Here is a 19,927-nt window from a genome sequence, read left to right as displayed (position 1 = left end):
ACAGCGGCCTGCCAGCCAGTCGTCTGCCTGTGGAGACCGTGTTGAGGATGATGTTGTTCATTGCGTGCGAGGGTCGACGACGACGACGACGTTTCGTAGTACGGCGGCATTCGTCGACGATGTCTTGTATACGCAACATCGCTAAGCACTTCATGTTCGCGTAACGCGCGTTGAGAAAGCATAAGAGTGACGAAATATATCGCGGTAGATCAACATTTCTGGTCAAAATCTACGCGTTTGTTATAACCATGGCTTCAGTAAAGGTAGCCGTAAGAGTTCGACCTTTTAACAAAAGGTGCGTGCAACTAGTGATAATCTGTGTTTGACGTGTATTTTATGTGTTTTCATTGTTATGTGTTTGATATACGAACTGTACGTTCTCTAGTACGGATACATTCTTCGTCATAAATTTTATTCAATACCTGTTTTTAAGATCCCAGTTTTTACAATTGACCAAGCAGCGAATCAAGGCCTGCTATTTATGATTTAGACGACAAAGTTCTCCCAAAAGATGTTTTTGCAATACAATTCGCTAACGTTCGACCTTCGAACGTAACGCGTTCCATGGGACGATCAATCATATGGTTTCGATCGACCCACGGTGCGACTGACGACTGGGCGACAAGATTCTGCCACCTGCTGTCATTCCCTCTAATGTTATTGTTATCCAAATGTTTTTCCCTATTGACTATCTTTTTTTTCTTTTCGCGTTATATTATTTGTAACAACATTAATGAAAATATCAAGTGCTCAGTTCTATGGATAAAGATGTGAATCTGTCAACTTTGTATTCCAGGGAGCTGGCGATGAATGCCAAAATGATTGTACAAATGGATGGCAAGAAAACACGGATTTCCAATACTAAGGTATTTCCTAACATTTAAAAGAATTAGTTGTAAAAAATATTAGGTATCTCTTATTAAGGTTAACCTTGTTGCGATCTCCAAATTATTTTCAACTATTCGTGGTTATGTTATTCTTCAAAAATGTCTGAAGTCTGATTCCTAATCTTATACTAAAGTTTTCCTAAAACGACACAAATTCTTTTGCTTATTAAAATAAAGATTGTAGTAAGGTTAACACACCAGACTAGGACTACAAATGACTAAAGTATGAGAATTTGTTTATACTTCAAAAATATAACGTAACTTTGTAGAATTTCTATAAGAAATTGAAAAGTTGGTCATTTTACAAGTCCCAGCATTGTATGTTATATACGTTCTTATGCAGTTTCCATGTATAATCCGCAACAAGCGACTCCTGTTGCAGTTCCCTAAGCCAATCCTTATGCAGTTCGTCCTTAATGATCGCACGGGCAAACTTTCTAAAAAGATTTCTAGACTGTAGAGCGATTTTTTTTGCGTCCCGAACTACCGTTGACCGCCACGCCGTTAAAACGCTTGGAGCTCAAATCGTGTCATAATTTCTGGTCGACCGAACCTCGGCTATTGACCCATTAACGTCACAATGACCGCGACATATATTGTTCGTAGACGTACAGAATTTTTTTTACCATACGGAGACTATTTGTTATTCTAACATTACATCATTGATATCCACGCTTGCCGAGCGAAATCTTTGGCCGAGCTAGTGAGAGCAAGATAGCGAACGGCACGTCATCTGATCGGAGAAAGTGCGAAAATCGTTGCTGGACCAATCCCGGACTACTCGATTTCCGTCCCACGACACTAATCACAAAACTAACCAATTATATCGCAATTAAGAATTAACAGCTACCAAATCTATCAAAATCACAAATTATAGGTTTTTGGAATTATTGAAAATATGTAATGTGTTTTTTGACAAAATTGATATTAACTTTCATCGGGATGAAAATTTGATTTTTGTTTTTATCAAAATATTATAATTATAATAATTTTTATGTATGCAGTATCATATAATATTTAAAATTAAAGCCTGATATATATTTCTATATAGAGTTGACAGACGTTGCGCGTAAGTGAACTTTTGTTCGTCTCTGTATGACCAATATATAGGTCTTAGAGCTAATTATATCGTCCTCATTAATGCTTTGGGGTAAATTTGGTTTGTGTACGATATTAATAGAAATTTCTATTTTGTTCACTTGTTATGAGTAGGTCGTAAATGTTTGTGCAAATTCATATTAATATGAATACAAATATGAAGCCTACGCAAAGATTTATTTTGTCCATTAACATTTGTGTATTATGTGCATTTTACACTTTTAAGTTTTCCATAAACGCCTAACTATCCAGCTAGTCATGAATCTTTAGTTTCTGATTCCTTTTTCTCTCTGGAATGATTCAATGTTAAAAATACGAGTTTTATATTCTCGTACAATTCCTTTTATCGCTCTAGGACCACTCCTGTACCTTGTTACAAAAGGAAATAACTTTTACGTAATTTATGGCTACCGCTTACCTTTATATCATGTTAATTATCATAAAACAGATTTCCCATTTTATCGCTGATAATGTGACAAGACAGGTTTATGAAAATCTAGTGCATGCAACATTATAGCGATCATGATGCATTTTATGGCACGCATAACGCTGTTGGCTATAGATATATGTATGTTGTTAATTGAAACAAACAGTTAAATAAATAAAACTCTTCTTTACAAGAATAATTTTAAATATGCTAGCGAATCCACGTTTCACGAATTTAAAATATTATATATATCAGCCGATTCATTTTAACAAATAGATTACGAAGATACCATAATTATTTTGTGGAAAATTATTATTATTATTATTTTAGTGAAATATTATGCTAAATACTTACTATATCTTCGTATTGTACTAGATATTTGAACAATCGCTGACATATCGATTGTATTTTATCCAATAAAAGATCACATTTATTTTCTGTATGATCTTCCCTTAGTTAAAATATAAATAAAGTACATATATTTTATAATGTTACATTTTATAATTTATAACAACATTATAAAATATAATCGTATTATAAAATATAATAACATATGATATCCTTTGTTAGGAATATTTCTAATTTGATTTCCTATTTAAAGTACTGAAACAAAGAATAATGAATTCACAAAGTACAACGAAATCGATGACCTCAACAAGTCGAACGTGATGATTCAAACGCTTTAACGTTTCCTCAAGGACGAACTTCAAATTTCTTACGGCATCGAGCGCGTTGATCACGATCCTAGAACAATAATCACTCCTCACCTTTAGCACTTTTTTGTCTATTGCAGGTTTCATGATGGACAAACATAAAAGAGTTTTATTTTTTAATTGCTTGCTATTCGCTTTGTGTTGCATAATGTACGGAGTGCCCCTTGATAGTATACGATTATAGTTATGTGGCATGCAGTCTTACGAATGCACGTGATATAACAGCTTGCTGTTTGCCAGCCACTTGTGAATGATGCGCTTCTTCGGTATCAATCATCGTACAGGCTTTTGACCCGTGTCAATCTATCCAATATTCCTTTCCTTTAATATGACCAATCAATTATAATCCAATATTAAATTCAATATTAAAGAAATAATTCACACGGGACACGTGAAAATTTGTATCTTCAGAAATTGTTGGGAACTTTGAAAAATTTATTTGACTTATCTTTTTCAATAAAATGACTAAACATTAAGGTTATTGAACCACAGACGAGGTATAGAAACTGTGCCTTGAACTTTATATTTTAATCTTAAAGGGAAGTCTATGATGCATACAGCTCGATCAATAAAAGGAGTTTTCGTTTGTCAACGAAGGATCCAATGGATTTGGACCAATAGATCTGAATCGATAAACATTTTTTTAATAAAATGGAATAATTATTGACTTTATTATTTTATTGTTGTTATTTCCAGACGCCAGGAAGCTGTAGGGAAATTGATAGGGAGAAATATAAAGATTTCACGTTTGATCACTCTTATTGGTCATGCGACGCAAATGATGATAATTATGCATCCCAAGAAGAGGTATATATTACTTCGTTTTTCAAAGCGTATCATCAATCTATCAATTCGAAATTAATAATACGTACGATACAGATTAAATAAATCATTGAATCCAACAATGCATTAGAAATAGAGAAATAGAGAAAATAATTATGTGTATTCATTTAAATATACGAGCCATTAATTATTATGAACAATATGTTAAGTAATTTTTATTTCATTTGTAACGAGAATTAAATTATTTTTAATTAAATAAGCTCGTTCTCTTTGGAGTTAACTTTGTTCTCAATAAAAAATTATCGCCATCGATTGATTCGCATCGGGCAATATCCCACATTGGGCAATGTTTTGACGGTGAGCCACGATCAGAATTAAAATAGAAGACCGGCATGCGTGCACCGGTATAGCAACCATTGTCGTAAGAGAATAGATTCTAATTAAAGACTTCACATTTTTCAAAATTTTAAGGATCATGTCTAAATAATTACAAATTATTTTGTCACCGCGATAATTGATAAGTCTGACTTGTCTTTTATCGCGTGTGTAATGAATAATGATACATCGTGTAAATAAAAAAAATATTTCGCTTTTATCATTTGTAGAATTAATCAAAACACGCGTATTTGTTTAATACTTATCGATCATCTTGATTCCTCTGGTGACCCGTTAAAACTCTTTTAAGTAAATCACTATCAAAATTCCCCCTATCAATGTGTACAGTTAAGTACACATAAGGCGTGTCTGATGCTATTTTTAAATTCGATAAGAAGATTTTCATTTATCCTAAACGTTGATGCTTGTTAGTTACTATCATATCAGAAACAAATAGCTGATCCTTTTTCTATTTTAGGTCTTTTACGATCTTGGCACGGATGTAATCGAAAGTGCCTTCGAGGGCTATAATGCCTGCGTTTTCGCTTACGGCCAAACAGGGTCTGGAAAGACCTTCACTATGATGGGCACGCCGGTAATATTTTAATCGTTTAGTTTGCCAGCATGATCATTTCACCTTTATCCTTTTGTAAAAGATTACTCTTCTTTGATCTTCTACAATATTCCATTTTGCTCAGTAAATTTTATCTTTATGTTTGATATTCGGACATCCTAGATTTAGTGTAATATTTGAGTAATTCTGCAAATTTAGTTTGGTATGTGGATAATTCCCTAATATTAGTTTGATATTTGAATAATTCCGTAAAATTATTATTGAATGTAATTCCCTAATTGTTTTAAGCATTTAGTCCATTTTTCATAAAATTTTATCCATAGAGAAAAAAATCGTAGAGATACAAAAGTTACCATACTTTTAATGAATTTAATACGCTCCGATGCTTCTAGATCGCTCGATCACGTAGTTCACTTATCATCAATGCAGAAACTCATTACCTTATTGCGAAACATTGGTTCGTACTTTCACTGGCCAGTTGATTTCTATGATTTTTCTTCGCCTTGTATTGTATTTCTTTACCTAGAAAAGAATCCTTACCTTTAACATCTAATAATTTTATAATTTTCAATTTCAGGAAGCACAGGGACTGATACCACGGATTTGTAAGACGCTGTTTGCCAGAATGGCAGCTGGTAAAGAGAGCGGAGCGTCTTATAGAACTGAGGTATCGTTCTTAGAGATCCACAATGAAAGGGTGAGGGATCTATTGAGACTAGACCAGTCGCAGTCTCATTCTCTCAGAGTACGTGAACACCCTAAAAAAGGGCCTTATGTACAAGATTTATCGAGTCACCTTGTGTATGATTATTCAGACATTCAGGTAAATGAACCCGTTCTTGCTTCCTGCTCGTTCCGCACTCACAACACACTTGTGGCAGAGGTAGTTTTAAAATAAAGAGTTGTTCCCGCGCTTGTAGGAATGCATGGTGAGAGGTAACGCCCACAGAACAACAGCAAGCACAAATATGAATGACGTGAGCAGCAGAAGCCACGCGATTTTTACGATTACGTTCGTGCAGGCTGGACTATCCGAAGGCAATATGCCATCGGAAACGGTTTCGAAAGTGCACCTTGTCGACTTGGCTGGAAGGTATCGAGACGTGTGTCTTGAGGATAATTTTTGTTTTTTGGACTAACACGCAAGATGTGAGCAGAAAGTTCGTACAAAACATTACTGAGTTTTTAATACTTCTTTTTCTTTTACTTCCTATTGTAATTGAAACTTGATAAACGACTGAAGATTTCATAAAAATTATTTCTATTGGAATAGGAAAAGCCTTGTTTAAAGAATGTATAAATGTAATAACGAATTAAAGAATATTTTGTGAAGAGATTTTACCGAATAAAGGAATACCAATATTGAAGTCAAGGTTTCCTTTGAAAACAAAGAGATGTTTACCCGCAAGATAGTTAGTTGAGTTCTATTCCATTATTATACAAATTTATCGTATTTTTATTATTAAATCACATTTTTAAAATGGCAACACTCGGTAATATCTTGAGTAATTCTCTTACAAATCTCTGCATAATGTACTTTAAGTTGAATGAAGTAATCACTTTAAACCTTCTGCTCACATTCTTAAAATCATTAAGAAATATAGATATCTAAGATAAATTTAAGGTAGATGTAGCAAAAGTTGAGTTCACATTTGTTTACCTACGTTTGTTTAGCGAACGTGCGAATGCAACGGGCGCGACAGGTCAACGACTGAAGGAAGGTGCACATATCAATAAATCACTCGTAACACTAGGGTCTGTAATATCAGCCCTTTCGGAAGCTAGTTCGACAGGTGACATGTCTTCGTCTTCTAAGCGTGGTGTCTTCATACCTTATCGAGACAGCGTATTGACATGGTTATTGAAGGACTCGCTTGGAGGTAACTCGAAGACGATTATGATAGCCACTATTAGTCCGGCCGATTGTAATTACGGCGAGACACTTAGTACGCTCAGATATGCCAACAGGGCAAAAAATATTATTAATAAACCCACTATTAACGAAGATCCGAACGTGAAATTGATCAGGGAACTGAGAGCAGAGATAGAAAAATTGAAGTATCATATTGAAGTCTCTTATATGGTAAGTCCTAAAAAAGATATACACTTTCTCCTTTACCAATTAAGAAAAAATTCGTTTAAAAAGTGAAATCCTACCTGTTCATTGCAGAACATTGAAAGGCCACCGCAAGTATTGTTAGCTCAGATTCATGAGAAACAGGAGCAGGAGAAAGTATTAACGGAAGAATGGACGGAAAAGTGGCGAGAAACGCAGCAGATTCTCCAAGAGCAGAAAGCGTTAGGTCTTCGAAAAAGCGGCGTTGGCGTAGTTCTAGATTCAGAGATGCCGCATTTAGTGGGTATCGATGATGACCTTCTTAGCACTGGTGTTACACTTTATCATCTGAAAGAGGGTCGAACGTTAGTGGGAACGGAAGAAGCACCAACCACACAGGTAATCATTTCATTTATTTATCCCAATAAAAATTAAGATTTGTTGAATCTGAATACTAGTTAAACTACGGGAATATATATATATATATATATATATATATATATACACATATTTTATGAATTATATAATATGTGTTACTTAATAAATAGGATATTGTATTGACTGGTGCGGATGTCGAGCCAGAACACTGTGTGGTGGAGCTAGACAGTGGGGTTGCAACTCTTCATCCCCTTTCTCCTCACTGCTGGATCAACACCGCTCAAGTAGATAAGCCAACGCGGCTGTCACAAGGCTGTATTATTCTTCTTGGCCGGAACAATATGTTCCGATATAACGATCCAGCTGAAGCGGCGAAACTAAGAAAGGAAGGTGGAACGAGTAACGGTAATTTACAATCCACGGTCGTCAATCTTTCAAGATTGTCTCTCTTGAGTTGGAGTGTCTCGGATTTGCATGCTTCGTCCTCTAGCGATAACCTTTTAAATTCGAGCGAAGATCTCCGAACGCTTGAAGAACTGGAACAACAAAAAGCAGCCCTTATCAAAGAAAAAGAAGACTTCAAGGTTCGTGAATTAACTAATTAACTTTATACGATATTAGTTTTCATGCCAATTAAATCCATTATAGTTTATTACTATAATTAATAATTTAATAATCATAGAATATTATTTCTAGTACTGTAGTTATATTATTATTAATATCCTACACATAAAGATATTTAAATTAGTGCAAATGGAATGTTAAAGGAAAGCTTTGAGCTAAAATAAATAATACAAATTTTTCATTTTAATTTGCATAGAGGGAACAGGAAGAACGAGAAGAAAGATGGGCCGCGAGAAGAGAGGCTCTAGAAGGAGCGCAGCGCGAATTGGAACGCGAATGGGGTGCCCAATGGAAAGAATGGGCTGACGCCATAGCGGCTCTGGAATCTCGGCAACGCGAGTTACGCACGAGACGTCACATCCTGGAGCAAGAGCGACGGGACGAAATGACGCAAGTAAGTGACTCGGATTCGCCGTCTCCAGATCCGAACGTAATCTCGATCATCTATCAATTCTTCCTCGTCCTTATTGCTCTCTGTGTTCTTATTTGCTTGTCTGGCAACATCATCATCAACTCGCACATTTGCCCGTTAAACATGTGACCCCAGAAAATGTGTGTAATAGTATTAGGGACCATGTTCTCGTTAAATCACGTTTATGTTCTTCATCAAGTGTTCACAAGTGTACTTGGATATCAAATGGTGTTCAGGTGTAGAAAGAATGAGCTATATCATCAACATTGACGATGATCACATTTTTTCACTTTAGTTTAACTGTAGATATAGAAATTTATTTAAAAAAAAAGCTTAAGGTGCTTCAACGCAACGATCGGCGTCTATATTTTCTACTGAATTGTAATATAATGTAACTAATGTACAATTACATTGTTAACGGGACAATATTTGTCCGATATTATATAATTTAATCGTTTTTTTAATGTATAAAAGAAATGTTTCCTATTCTTTTTGTATAATACTTGTTCGTCTTTACGTAGGTTCTATTACGGGTTTTTAATACGAATCGCGCCTAATATCACGCAGACTATAATCTTAACGCTTATTTTTTTAATGGCGAAAATTAGATAGAGAAGCTTAAATGATGATAAACTGTCTGAATACGATAAAAGTGCCAGTGTTGACACGATTTTGCCGGACAAATATGGCATTCCGTGGAATGTTATATGTTAAGTATCTTGTAGACGACTGTTACAATGAACAGAGTAAAAGAAAAAAAAAGAACTGTTATGTACATATCTGGGCTTGTCTTTTGTAGAAACGTGTGTATATATGGGTTTGTTATGCGAGAAAGAAAAAAGAACTGTTTATTATATACATACATATATATAATATATATATATATATATACGAATACTGTTGATTAATAAATTTTTCTTACAAAAATTGGCCTTCGATCTTCCACGATATGATATTTTGCACGCACACTTCTACTATCTGTATTTTATCTTTCATATATATTCTATTAAGCATTATATGTATACAATCAAGAGAATTAACGCTCCCGATTAACAAACCCAGTGTATCTTGTTAACAATTTTGTTGGGATACGTCCGCACGTACAATTTGTCCAGTGCTGATGTGGGATTTAAAGACCTAATTAACCGAATTTTATAAGGTAATGTATTTATCGCGATTATCTCATCGTTTCTGTTTTCTTCTTCTTTTACCATTAATTCTTTTTCTTTTTCATTTTACATTTAATTGGATCTTTCAATAAATCTAGTATGAACTGACCTCTGCAATAACGTCACGTAGCCCCGTATTATCATTGATGCATAAACAGATGGCATGCTTTTGTTTTTATTTTTATCCATTCTACATCATTCTTCTCTCGTAACTGATAGCAGAGTATCTGTGTACATGGTGACTTGTAAAACGATCATTTTTCGTTATTATCACTTCAAATGTAAGTTTAAAAGTTTATTTTCCTTTTAAACGTACAATTTATATATATATAAATATAAATATATATATATATAATAAAAAATGAAATTAATGGGAATTAAATAAAAGGAAAGGAAGAAAAAGAATGGAGCTCGCATCTAAACTATATTTTTTTCAGTTATCTTTTTTGTTAATGCATCGATATCTGTGTGTGTGTGGTACTAGGTAGAAAATTTATGTAGGGAAGTTGCCTCTCTGCGCACGACATTGCAGTCCAAGCATCGTCAGTTTCAAGAGTTCATGAGCAATCACGAGCGCGCTCAAAGATTTCATCAATGGTGGGAGAAGGTAAGAGTCTAGACAGAAAAGAAAAAATCGGTGTAACATGCGGCACATATAGTCTGTATTTTGATGGCACGAACTATTAAAATAAACGAGAGAAAAAATAAATTTAAAAAAATGTAATCGCATGTAACATATATGACCCTGCATCTTGTCTTTATTTATTTTTCTTTTTTTATTATTGCTTTGTTAATTCTCTTTATTCCTTTCTTAATAATACTCTAATAAAGTATTAACATAGAAACGAAGGTTCGCAGTTTTTCAGTTCAGAAAAAAATGTACCATTTCAGACGGACGACGGTGCTGGTAGTGATGGCAGCTTGCCAGAATCCTGGTCGAGCTTGAACGATGATAAATGCGTTGACGCGGTGAGAGAGCTTGTTAATCATCATGTAAGTGATTCTAAAACCATCCTTTCTCAAGTTTAACTATAATCTTAATGACTGGATTAATTCTAGGAACTAGGTCAAGCCATAACTCTTTTTTAAAGCAAGGACTTCATGTTTTTGTGAACTAATCTCTTTAATCTCTTTAATCTATCTCTTTAATTATGATTTAATTTTTTATTTACCTAACCACTAGACTGTGCATATTTATGCAAATTCGTATTTTTATGAACACAGCTAAAAAAATTAAATATATGGAAACATGTTTCATCTACTAAATATGCATTCTATGTATCTTTATATCATTAAATTTTGTATATATGAATTTAATAAGAAAAATATGGTTCATAGAAAAATCAAAAACAAGAATTAGCTAGTTCCTATAATCAAGAGAACATTATAAAAGAATCAAGAAATAAAATCCAACTCTAAAAATCTACCTTCCAGAAGAAAGAATTGGCTGTATTGGAGACTGAGCTACAGAACAAAGTGAAATCCCTCAATGAGCACCAGAGCAAGGTAGACAAGATGGAAGAGGAATTGATGGAGATAGCTAAAAAGCAAAAGCATATGTTTAATCTCGAGGTTAGGATACTGTTTACAACTAAAAGTTAACTTACTTTTCTTATTCTCATTAAATATTAAATATATATGTTTCTAGTTTCAAGAAGAAGGAAACACAGAGAAGAAGTTGTTGCTGGCGAAGCGGAGCCAGGAGCAGTTGCAGGAGATCCTGAGAAGAAAACAAAGTCTTTCATTAAACTTGAAGCGTGCGTTGCCTGCTTCACCAGGTGATTGTTCCTTGAGCGGCGACGAAGTTCTTCACAATGGAGATATTGAATCGTTGCAGGGATGCAATAGAAAACTTCAGATAGCTTCTGCCTTGAGTTTACTGCCACAAAATATTCCAAGTTCTATAGATACAGCAGATACTTTTCATACAGCTGCGGCTGATTCGCCTGAACCTAGAATTCTGTTTGAAAATTCGGAAACAAAAGAATCTCAGACATTACCAAGTGATAAACAAAGAGAACCTAACAAGCAACAAAAATCTTCCCCTGAAGTCCACTTAGAGAATGATAGAGCTAAATTGTGTGAAGTAGAAAGCAGAAGTTTATTGAACTTAAATAGAAAGTCTTCGATAGATACGATCATCAAGTCAGAAAAGTGCAATGGCAGTGTTAACAGTGAGAAAACAGAATCAAAGTCTCCAACGAATTCTATTGCGGAGGAGGATATTCCTGAAGATTCGCTGGAGTCACCTGTGCAGCAGAACCCAGCGATGAAACGATTGAACCAAAGAATCGCTCGTCAACGAATGATGGTGATGAGGTGCCTAGAGGCCAGCACACCCTCGAAAGAAGATCTGAATAGACAAATTGCGATCTTACAAGATCTTCAAAAGCAGCAAATTGAATTAGAAATATCACTTTTAGAAGACGAACGAAAGAATCTCAAACAACAATCACAATGTGATGATAGATTGGCAGTTGGTGATACGAATGATCCTGCACAAACAGTAGAAACAATATCGTGCCGTGATGTAGAGTCCACGACTAGTTCAGCCACGTTGCTGGCTGTGGCCACAACGCGATCTCCAATTCTCAGGAACCACAGGCCTAATATCAATGGCGAGGAGAACTTGTCAGAGTCGGTAGTACCTCGAATATCAGCGGGAAGAGGATATTCAACAGTATATTTAACGGTAATTTATAATATGCATGATGTAATATAAATTGGAAGACAACTAAAAATTATCTTCCAATAATGAAAATATGAAGATCATTTGTTATGATATTTGGCCTTTGTTTTAGAGTCAAAATCGAGGTGATCGTTTGAGTAGTCCATATTCCCTGACAATCACGAGGTCTTTGCCATCTTTGATAGCAAACGACGCAGACTACGACAATGTGATTAACATGATCGTTAGTATACCTTCCTACGTAATACGTGGAGCTGGTACGTCCAGTCACTACGAATACGAGGTACGCGTCGTAGCGCAGGACGATAGCTGGACGCTTTTACGTAGATACAGAAGATTTCGAGAATTGTATATTTGTATGAGACAAAAGTATGGTAGCAAGGTAAGTAGAGTTTTTGTATTCCTTTTATTAATTTTCTGTATATTCGAAATTTGTTAACATTAAATAATTATAATTGATAAAATTTTCTCAAAATTTTTTTCTCAAATAACAAATAGTAATATATTTTTATTTTTATTTATTATTGTTTAGTCCGTGCCTTTCGGCTTTGGACGAGCTTTCGGTTTTACATCTTTTTTACCTATATATCTTATATATAGGTAATATATATAATATATAATAGGCTTTTTATATATATACCTCCCCTCTTATCCACTCTATTATATTGCACTCTCTTAATTATTCTGTCTCTAAAAACTATGGCAACTTTTGGGTTTTTGCCTCCTTGCTGTGCTTCCTTATTGTCGTTCCTCCCCGTTTTGTATTGCCCCTCTCTTCTCCATTATTGCTTTTAGTTCTGTTACTCCTTCTGTTAGTCCTGCCTCAGGTCTTCTTCTTTCCTTTTACATAGTCTGCATCTTTTTTCCCCTCTTCTTTCCAGTATTCCCTTGCTTTGGTCTCGTTTCCACATCTGAATCTTGCTAATATTTTTCTGCCTTTCCACTGCATCCTCCCTTCTAAGTATTTTAGTAACTTCTTTGGCGATTTTTCTGTAATGTATGTTATATTTGGATTCCCTTATCCTTTTCCCCCTTTCTTCTGCATCTCTCTTTCTTCTTTCTTCTATAATTTGGTTTACTGTCATCCTTTCTTGCTCTTCTCTTGCTTCCATTTGTGTCCCTCCATTTCTCACCTCTTCTAGTCCCTTCTTTCTCTTTCCCCTTCTTTACTAGTTCCTTTTTTGATTCTATGGCTTTCCCTTCATATCTTGCTGCTTTTCTTTAGATAGTAATATGGTATAAGGTATATATAGGTATAGATATATATATAGGGTATATAGTAGTAAGGTGTAATAGTTCTGGGTGATAGTGTTACTGCTGGTGTAGATTGCTAGGAGGTACTGCTGGTGTAGATTGCTAGGAGGTACTACTGGTGTAGATTGCTGGGAGGTACTGCTGCTTTCTCTTCTCATTTAAGAATCATGGAAAGAAAAATCGGAAAATACGGGCGCCGGGATTTTAAAACCCGAATACCGAACGTTCGTAACCAAGCGCGCTAACCATTGCGCTATCGTCGTTCGACGATAGTTGCTGTCGAGTGCCGCCACAGTAACCCCTTATCAGTGATAACATTTCTTCTTTGTGTTGTGCATATGGTCGTATGACCTCGGTTGTTTTTCCGTGTGCAGTTGCAAGAATTTGGCATCTGCGGATTTGTCGTTTCGATGCGGGGTAAGGCGTCGGCCGCTTGTTGTCAAATCCGTGCAGATGTTGCGCGAAGTTTTCGTGTGGCGGTGGATCTGTCGGTACGGTGCGGGCGTTTTAGCGTACGGTCGTAGGCCTTCGTTCTTTTTTAATATGATGTGCAGAGATGATATGCCCATGGATTTTGCGTTGGCTGCATCACTCCTGACTCAGTCATCGTCTCGTATCTTATCACCTGCTTGTGTCGATCAGAGATGAAGCGTCGAGGTTCGCTGAAGACGGAAGGGCCGTTTCGTGTTCGTTGTAGCGGTAGATCCAGTTTCCACAGTCTTAGATTTACAGTGATGAAGTCTCGGTAGCGCTATCATGGTCACCTCTTTTCGCTATCGATCACGTCGGGATCACCAATTTGAGGTATGATAGTTGTGGGTGATAGTGTTACTGCTGGTATAGATTGCGATGGGAGGTACCGCTGCTTTTTCTTCTCATTTAAGAATCGTAAAAAGAAAGTCGGACTACGGGCGCCGGGTTTGAAAACCCGGGTCCCGAACGTTCGTAAGCAAAGGCGCTAATCATTGCGCTGCCGTCGTCCTGTGATAGTTGCTTTTGAATGCCGCCACAAATATAATACCTATGGTTATCAAAACTATTACAATTGAGGTATGATAGTAGCGTGACAGGTGGTGCTGCTGTATAGACAGAGATGGGTAGGTCCCGTATAGGATTTTGTGTCTTCCGTTCGGGTTGCCTCCTTCTCAGTTAATAATCTTGAAAGAAAAATAGGACTACGGGTACCGGGATTTGAACCGGGGTCTCGACTGTTCCTAACCAACGGCACTAACCACTGCTCTATCATTGTCCAGTCATAGTTTGCTGTCCAATGCCGCTACACAATTAATTTTAATATCCAAAAATCTTATTTCTCACGAATTTAATTATAGTCCTTTTATATTATTATAATATGTATCATAGCCGTTTGCAAAAGATTAAAAATATTAGAAATATGGGAAGAAGGAACTTTTATCAATTTTTTGATAGTTTTATATACTTCAATTATATACAGGTAGCGGCAATACGCTTCCCACCTCGACAAGTTTTTCCAAGGTATGAAGTTGTGGCACGGCAACGTAGAAAACGACTAGAGGAATATTTACGACGGTTGATTCAAGTCTGCTCAGAATTGCCGCACTGTGAACCTCTCTACAAGTACAACGGCAACTTAAGTAACATAGATAAGCAATCGTTGCTGGAATTTAGTTCGTTCTTCAGACGTGGAACGTTCGAAAGCAGCAAATACGGAACAAGTTAAATAATTAAAGAAAAAAGACCATACACGATTCTCTGAAAATAGAAGAATGAACAAATTCGAGTGGACGCATAATAGATATTTATAATTTGTTATGTATTTTTTATATCGATGAACTGGAGAAAAGCTAAAGTGGGAAAAATATTAGCAAAGTATAGTTACCACTTTTTGCAATGATTATTATGTATTTGCCAAAATACGTTTCCAAAAGTTTATTGTTTATAAGACTGATATATGTATATATCGCATATTTAATATTTGTTTTGTTCTTAGCATTAGTAAAAGATATTGTGAAATTTCTATTTAATGGGAAACAAAGATCTGATGTGTCTCGAAGCTATACTCGATACGAAATTTTAGCTATTCTCGACAAGAAAATCATACATTAGACTTAACGTTTATGAAATTACACGATTTTATTACTTGTTACGGGTTACGAATATTTTCCTAATGTTTTTCTCCCGTTAAAATTTTTGCAATTTTCCAAGTGTACCTTTCTTGTTTCTCAAACGACATTGTTGATTTCATTGAATCTGAAATCGCGTCTATCACTAGTAAAATGTATAGCTAGAACCAGTATTGTTACAAGATACGCACGATATAAAGAATAATTTGTTGTGCGCACAACCACGGTGACCATAATCGGGCGTTTATACTCGTGATAATAATTAGATTTCATAAATGACCGCGTTTATTTTTTCGTCGAACAGCGTCTTTTACACATCGTCAGGACTGAAAATTGACTGGACTTTAAAAGAAGCAAAAAAAAAAAAAAAAGAAAAAGAAAAAAATATCGAACTTCCTCTTAACACGTAGTTATAAACTTATTAAATTATAATTTTACGAAGTGCAAATGATATCATATCGCTGTTGAAGTTCTTCCGGTTTCGGGAATTTATATATAATATATATTGTATATGTATACACTGCGTTTCGCGGCAAAGTTTGTAAAGAAAAAAGAAAAAGGAACAGCGATGTTAAAGTTGACTTGAAATCGTTACGCAATGCTTATGGCAATGAGAGAATTGTTAGTAAATGCTAACTTTGATATTATCGATTATTCTCGGCAAAATGTTTATCCGCTATATTTATAGAACTGCTTCTCGATAAAAAGAAAGAAAGAAAATATATATGCTTTTCAAGCCCAAGAATTCTCTATTATTATGATAATAAAAAAAAAAAATCGCATCTCTCCATTACATGGCCAGATCATTTTGCCTTGAATTCTCTAATAAGTAAAAAGAATGTTATGAAGCTTATACTTAAACCCATGTTGTTTAGTATCGAATGAAACTTATAGCAATACGTATTGTCATTGAAGTGGATAATCAAGTTCGTGACTGATAAGCGATACGTATTCCATGGCTGTGTATAAACGGACTTCAAACCCCGAGGAATTGTCCTAGACGGCTAGTGGTACTAGTAATTTGTAGCCGCGAGGTCTGTACATTTTAGCAAATTATTTAGACAAACATTATACCTCATGTTTCATACAGTTTCCGAGGAAAAGCATGGAGAAAAAAAAACCATCATCAACCGCTTTTTTATACTCGATCTATGCGATCTATGTTCTCTAAATGTAAAGACACACAATAAATTTGTCATAGCTCGATTATTTCTAATTAATAACCTTATAACCTATAAAATAGAAAAATAATCTACAAATTGTAATAAAAAACATGAAAAACCGTTATTAAGGGCTTTAAATGTGTTTTACACTTAACGTGCAATGGATGTCAGATAAATACAATCATTATTTATTATTTTTGTTACTCGTTTTACAAATGTAAATTTATATCTTGAGCATTTTTTTGAGACACTAGATTTCTATCCGATGTGATTGTTCAACGAATACTTATTATTAAAAAATACTGGTTCATCCAGTTTCCTATAATGTACATTTTCATCTTGATTTGTACCATGTCATGAGACGATTAATATATCCGTGGTATAAGTTTGTAAATGACAAATTACGAACGACGAATTTAAACGAAATACAAAAGCTAAACGATCAATATATGAATAGGCACTATCTTTTTGTAATAAATTATGAATATTATGCTTATCATACCTACAGTTAAATGAACACTTGCTCGCTCGCTAAATTATCCGCAAACGGCGCAACAATTACCCTTGTGGCGAAATAAAATGTTAAACCAAACGTAACAGAGATTGGTAATGCGGGCAATGCCTTCTTGAATATAGCCAGTAACAATAGCGTCAAGCAAAGCCCCTGGAAATAAAAATGTTCGCAATAAAACTTTTACTATTTTAATATAAAATATAAATTACAAAAACACGTACAATAAGAATAGCAACGAAACAAGCCAACGTGGTGTTCCAATCGCCATAACTGGAAGCTTTCCCAACTAAAACACTGTAGAATATAAAATCACCAAGACCTAATTTCACACCTCGTTCTTCTTCGGTAATTGCAATTTGCTGCCCTTGTGATTCACGCGCAACGCGATTATCTTGTTGCCTTGATCTTTCTGTTAGGGATAAAGTGTTTTCACGTACTTCTTGCGCTCGCCTCGCTCCTCGATCACCTGATAATAAAATATTACATCAAGTTACAATAACTGAATAGGTAGTACATTAGTAGTTTATTTGCTACCATGTGTATCTATCCATTCAGGAGTAAACCCACTCTCTTCTGCATCTCCCGATGCAGGATTGTTTTGATTATCTGCTTGATCACGCATTGTGTATGTCGTGCTGTCACCAGTAGCATTGTCGCTAGTAGTCATCGTTGCGGTTTGTACATAACCAGCGTAAGTCATTGTGGCTGTGTACATAATTGTAGAAGAATAAATCAATGCAGGAAAAATAGACTCATTTCGCTCTTGTGCGGTCTCAACAAGTATTCTTAGAGGTCCTTTTGGTGTTAACACGGCAATTAAATCTGGATGGAAAAATATAAAAACTTACATGTATTTCATCTGCAACGCGTTTGTACTTTTTAATAATAAATCTATTTTACCCCAAATGCTGATAACACCTAGTACAACCCATGCTGTCCATTCTGGCAAATATTTGATAAAAACAAGCGCCATTAAAGCAGAAATAAAAATAAGATATGCTTGTTGTAATTGCAAGGGACCTTGCCAATGTATACATATCATTCCAACTACTCCAAAATTCCACAAAACTAAGCCTAATGTAAACAAATCCATTGGAATGTTGTATGCTTTTAATACTTGCCTACAAAAGATATTTTTTTTAAATGTTAAGACCACAAAAAGTAATTAGTAAAATGACAATACTCACTCGCAATATAACATGGAAAACATAGATAACAACAATAAGGAACTTATTATCAACCATCCATGGATTACTTTGTAAAATTTGTATTTGTATAGGACAATAAGTATCACAGTCATAAATACAATGACACTCATGAGTATCAAGGAGTTAGCAACTGCTTGCCAAGCCTTGGTACTTGTGTCAGCACTGTCTTCATGAAACGGAGTGTATACTCTGAAAACAATAATACAATCATAAAACACAACTATCATCTTATACAAACAATATACAAAAGACTTCAAAGTATACTTACAAATACATTCCTTTGGTTGTATAGAAGTTTATAGAACTAATTGTGGCAACTACAACTAACATACAAAGGGATACAGGCACAAATAATTTAATGACATGTGCTGCTCCATACTTTAATTCCTCTTCCTCTTCATCTCTATAATTTCTAGATCTACCCTGGCCACTATTGCCTGATGTACCTCTCCTACCTGAACTTGCATTATTCGATATACCTGGTGTCTGAACATGGACTTCAGGAACACCATTTTCAACCTATAATTCATACATATTATACAATATATATTTTTTAAGTTCTTTTAAGTTATCTATGTAGATAACTCAACCTGTATAAGTACTACATAATAAAATAAAATACCTCTTCGTTACTAATGCGAGAACGCCTTTTTCGACCAGTGACCAAGCCCAAATCGTCCGTGCGAGATTCCGCGACGTGACCGTCCATTAGGCTTGTATATTCGTCCGCCGAGTCGTAAATATCACTCTCAGACATTCATCAACGCTTATAGTTATGGACAAATTGACATAAGTACCTTTGACAGCGTCACATACGCTCTTTTTTTATACTTCCGCACTTAGTTTAAGTCTCGTCACACAATAGTGATTACGACTACATTCGGAAAATTTCGCCGATATAAAAATACTTAACTATTATGCATCTCGAGAATTATTCATAGGACTTTATCATCGGAAAGCACGAAGATAATTTTTGATTACTTGAAAATGAATGACTTCAATAATTTTTCACTTTATAAATAAATCCTACACCTGATGGCAGCCATTTTACGAAATGATTCACTAATTGCCCTCTATTGTCAGGCATTTGGAACTAAAAAGAGCGTAGTTACAAAATTTAAATTCTTTCTTAATTTCAAACTTGATATCATTAAAAATTAAATTGTCAAATTTTTGATAATTACTTACAAAACCATTCACCTAAATAAATGTTGAGATATATTTTTAAGATTAAAATCGTCAGTAATTTTGTGTATATATATTATATATATAACCTACAATATATATACATTTCATATATTAAAAAATTGTATTGTTTTATATATGAACCTATAAAATATTTGTATTATATTTCGTATTTCGAAGATTTGGGATAAATTAGAGTTATGTTTGGTTTACATAAGAGATTAAATTAGATTTGATTGACACTATATCTCAAAATCATTGAATTCTTGAAATAATCTGTTTTATAAATAATTATCAAACTTTTTTCATGAAATTA

The 19,927-nt window shown here is 34.8% G+C and overlaps 2 protein-coding genes across 7 annotated transcripts; one reads left to right on the top strand and one right to left on the bottom strand.

Annotated features, from left to right (window-relative positions):
* Positions 1-10: 10 nt before the first annotated feature.
* Positions 11-16,747, top strand: LOC100648782 (kinesin-like protein Klp98A). Of its 2 annotated transcripts, XM_003395412.4 has the most exons (16): positions 12-295; positions 797-866; positions 3,822-3,932; positions 4,762-4,878; positions 5,435-5,680; positions 5,778-5,950; positions 6,532-6,940; positions 7,028-7,312; positions 7,462-7,875; positions 8,112-8,309; positions 9,981-10,103; positions 10,388-10,489; positions 10,931-11,068; positions 11,145-12,188; positions 12,298-12,567; positions 14,893-16,747. In XM_003395412.4, exons 1-16 carry the CDS (start codon positions 249-251, stop codon positions 15,136-15,138), a joined length of 3,993 nt encoding a protein of 1,330 aa, XP_003395460.1. In that variant the 5' UTR covers positions 12-248; the 3' UTR covers positions 15,139-16,747. The 2 variants fall into 2 exon arrangements, with proteins under 2 accessions (XP_048261991.1, XP_003395460.1); XM_048406034.1 differs by lacking the exon at positions 9,981-10,103 and having other exon boundaries at positions 11-295.
* LOC100648974 (presenilin-1) lies at positions 7,690-19,495 on the bottom strand. Of its 5 annotated transcripts, none has more exons than XM_012308506.3 (8): positions 19,049-19,494; positions 18,695-18,945; positions 18,406-18,615; positions 18,119-18,339; positions 17,753-18,040; positions 17,440-17,684; positions 17,211-17,368; positions 7,690-7,827 (listed from the first exon to the last, which is right to left on the bottom strand). In XM_012308506.3, the coding sequence occupies exons 1-7, from the start codon at positions 19,181-19,183 to the stop codon at positions 17,213-17,215; spliced, it is 1,506 nt and encodes a 501-aa protein (XP_012163896.1). In that variant the 5' UTR covers positions 19,184-19,494; the 3' UTR covers positions 7,690-7,827; positions 17,211-17,212. The 5 variants fall into 5 exon arrangements, with proteins under 5 accessions (XP_012163896.1, XP_012163894.1, XP_012163895.1 ...); XM_012308504.3 differs by having other exon boundaries at positions 7,691-7,827; positions 17,207-17,368; XM_012308505.3 differs by lacking the exon at positions 7,690-7,827 and adding an exon at positions 9,908-10,111 and having other exon boundaries at positions 17,207-17,368.
* Between the last annotated feature and the right edge of the window lie 432 nt (positions 19,496-19,927).

The sequence above is a fragment of the Bombus terrestris genome, chromosome 5 (assembly GCF_910591885.1).
Source record: "Bombus terrestris chromosome 5, iyBomTerr1.2, whole genome shotgun sequence".
NCBI lineage: Eukaryota > Metazoa > Arthropoda > Insecta > Hymenoptera > Apidae > Bombus > Bombus terrestris.
This window is presented reverse-complemented; position numbering and strand designations above follow the sequence as displayed.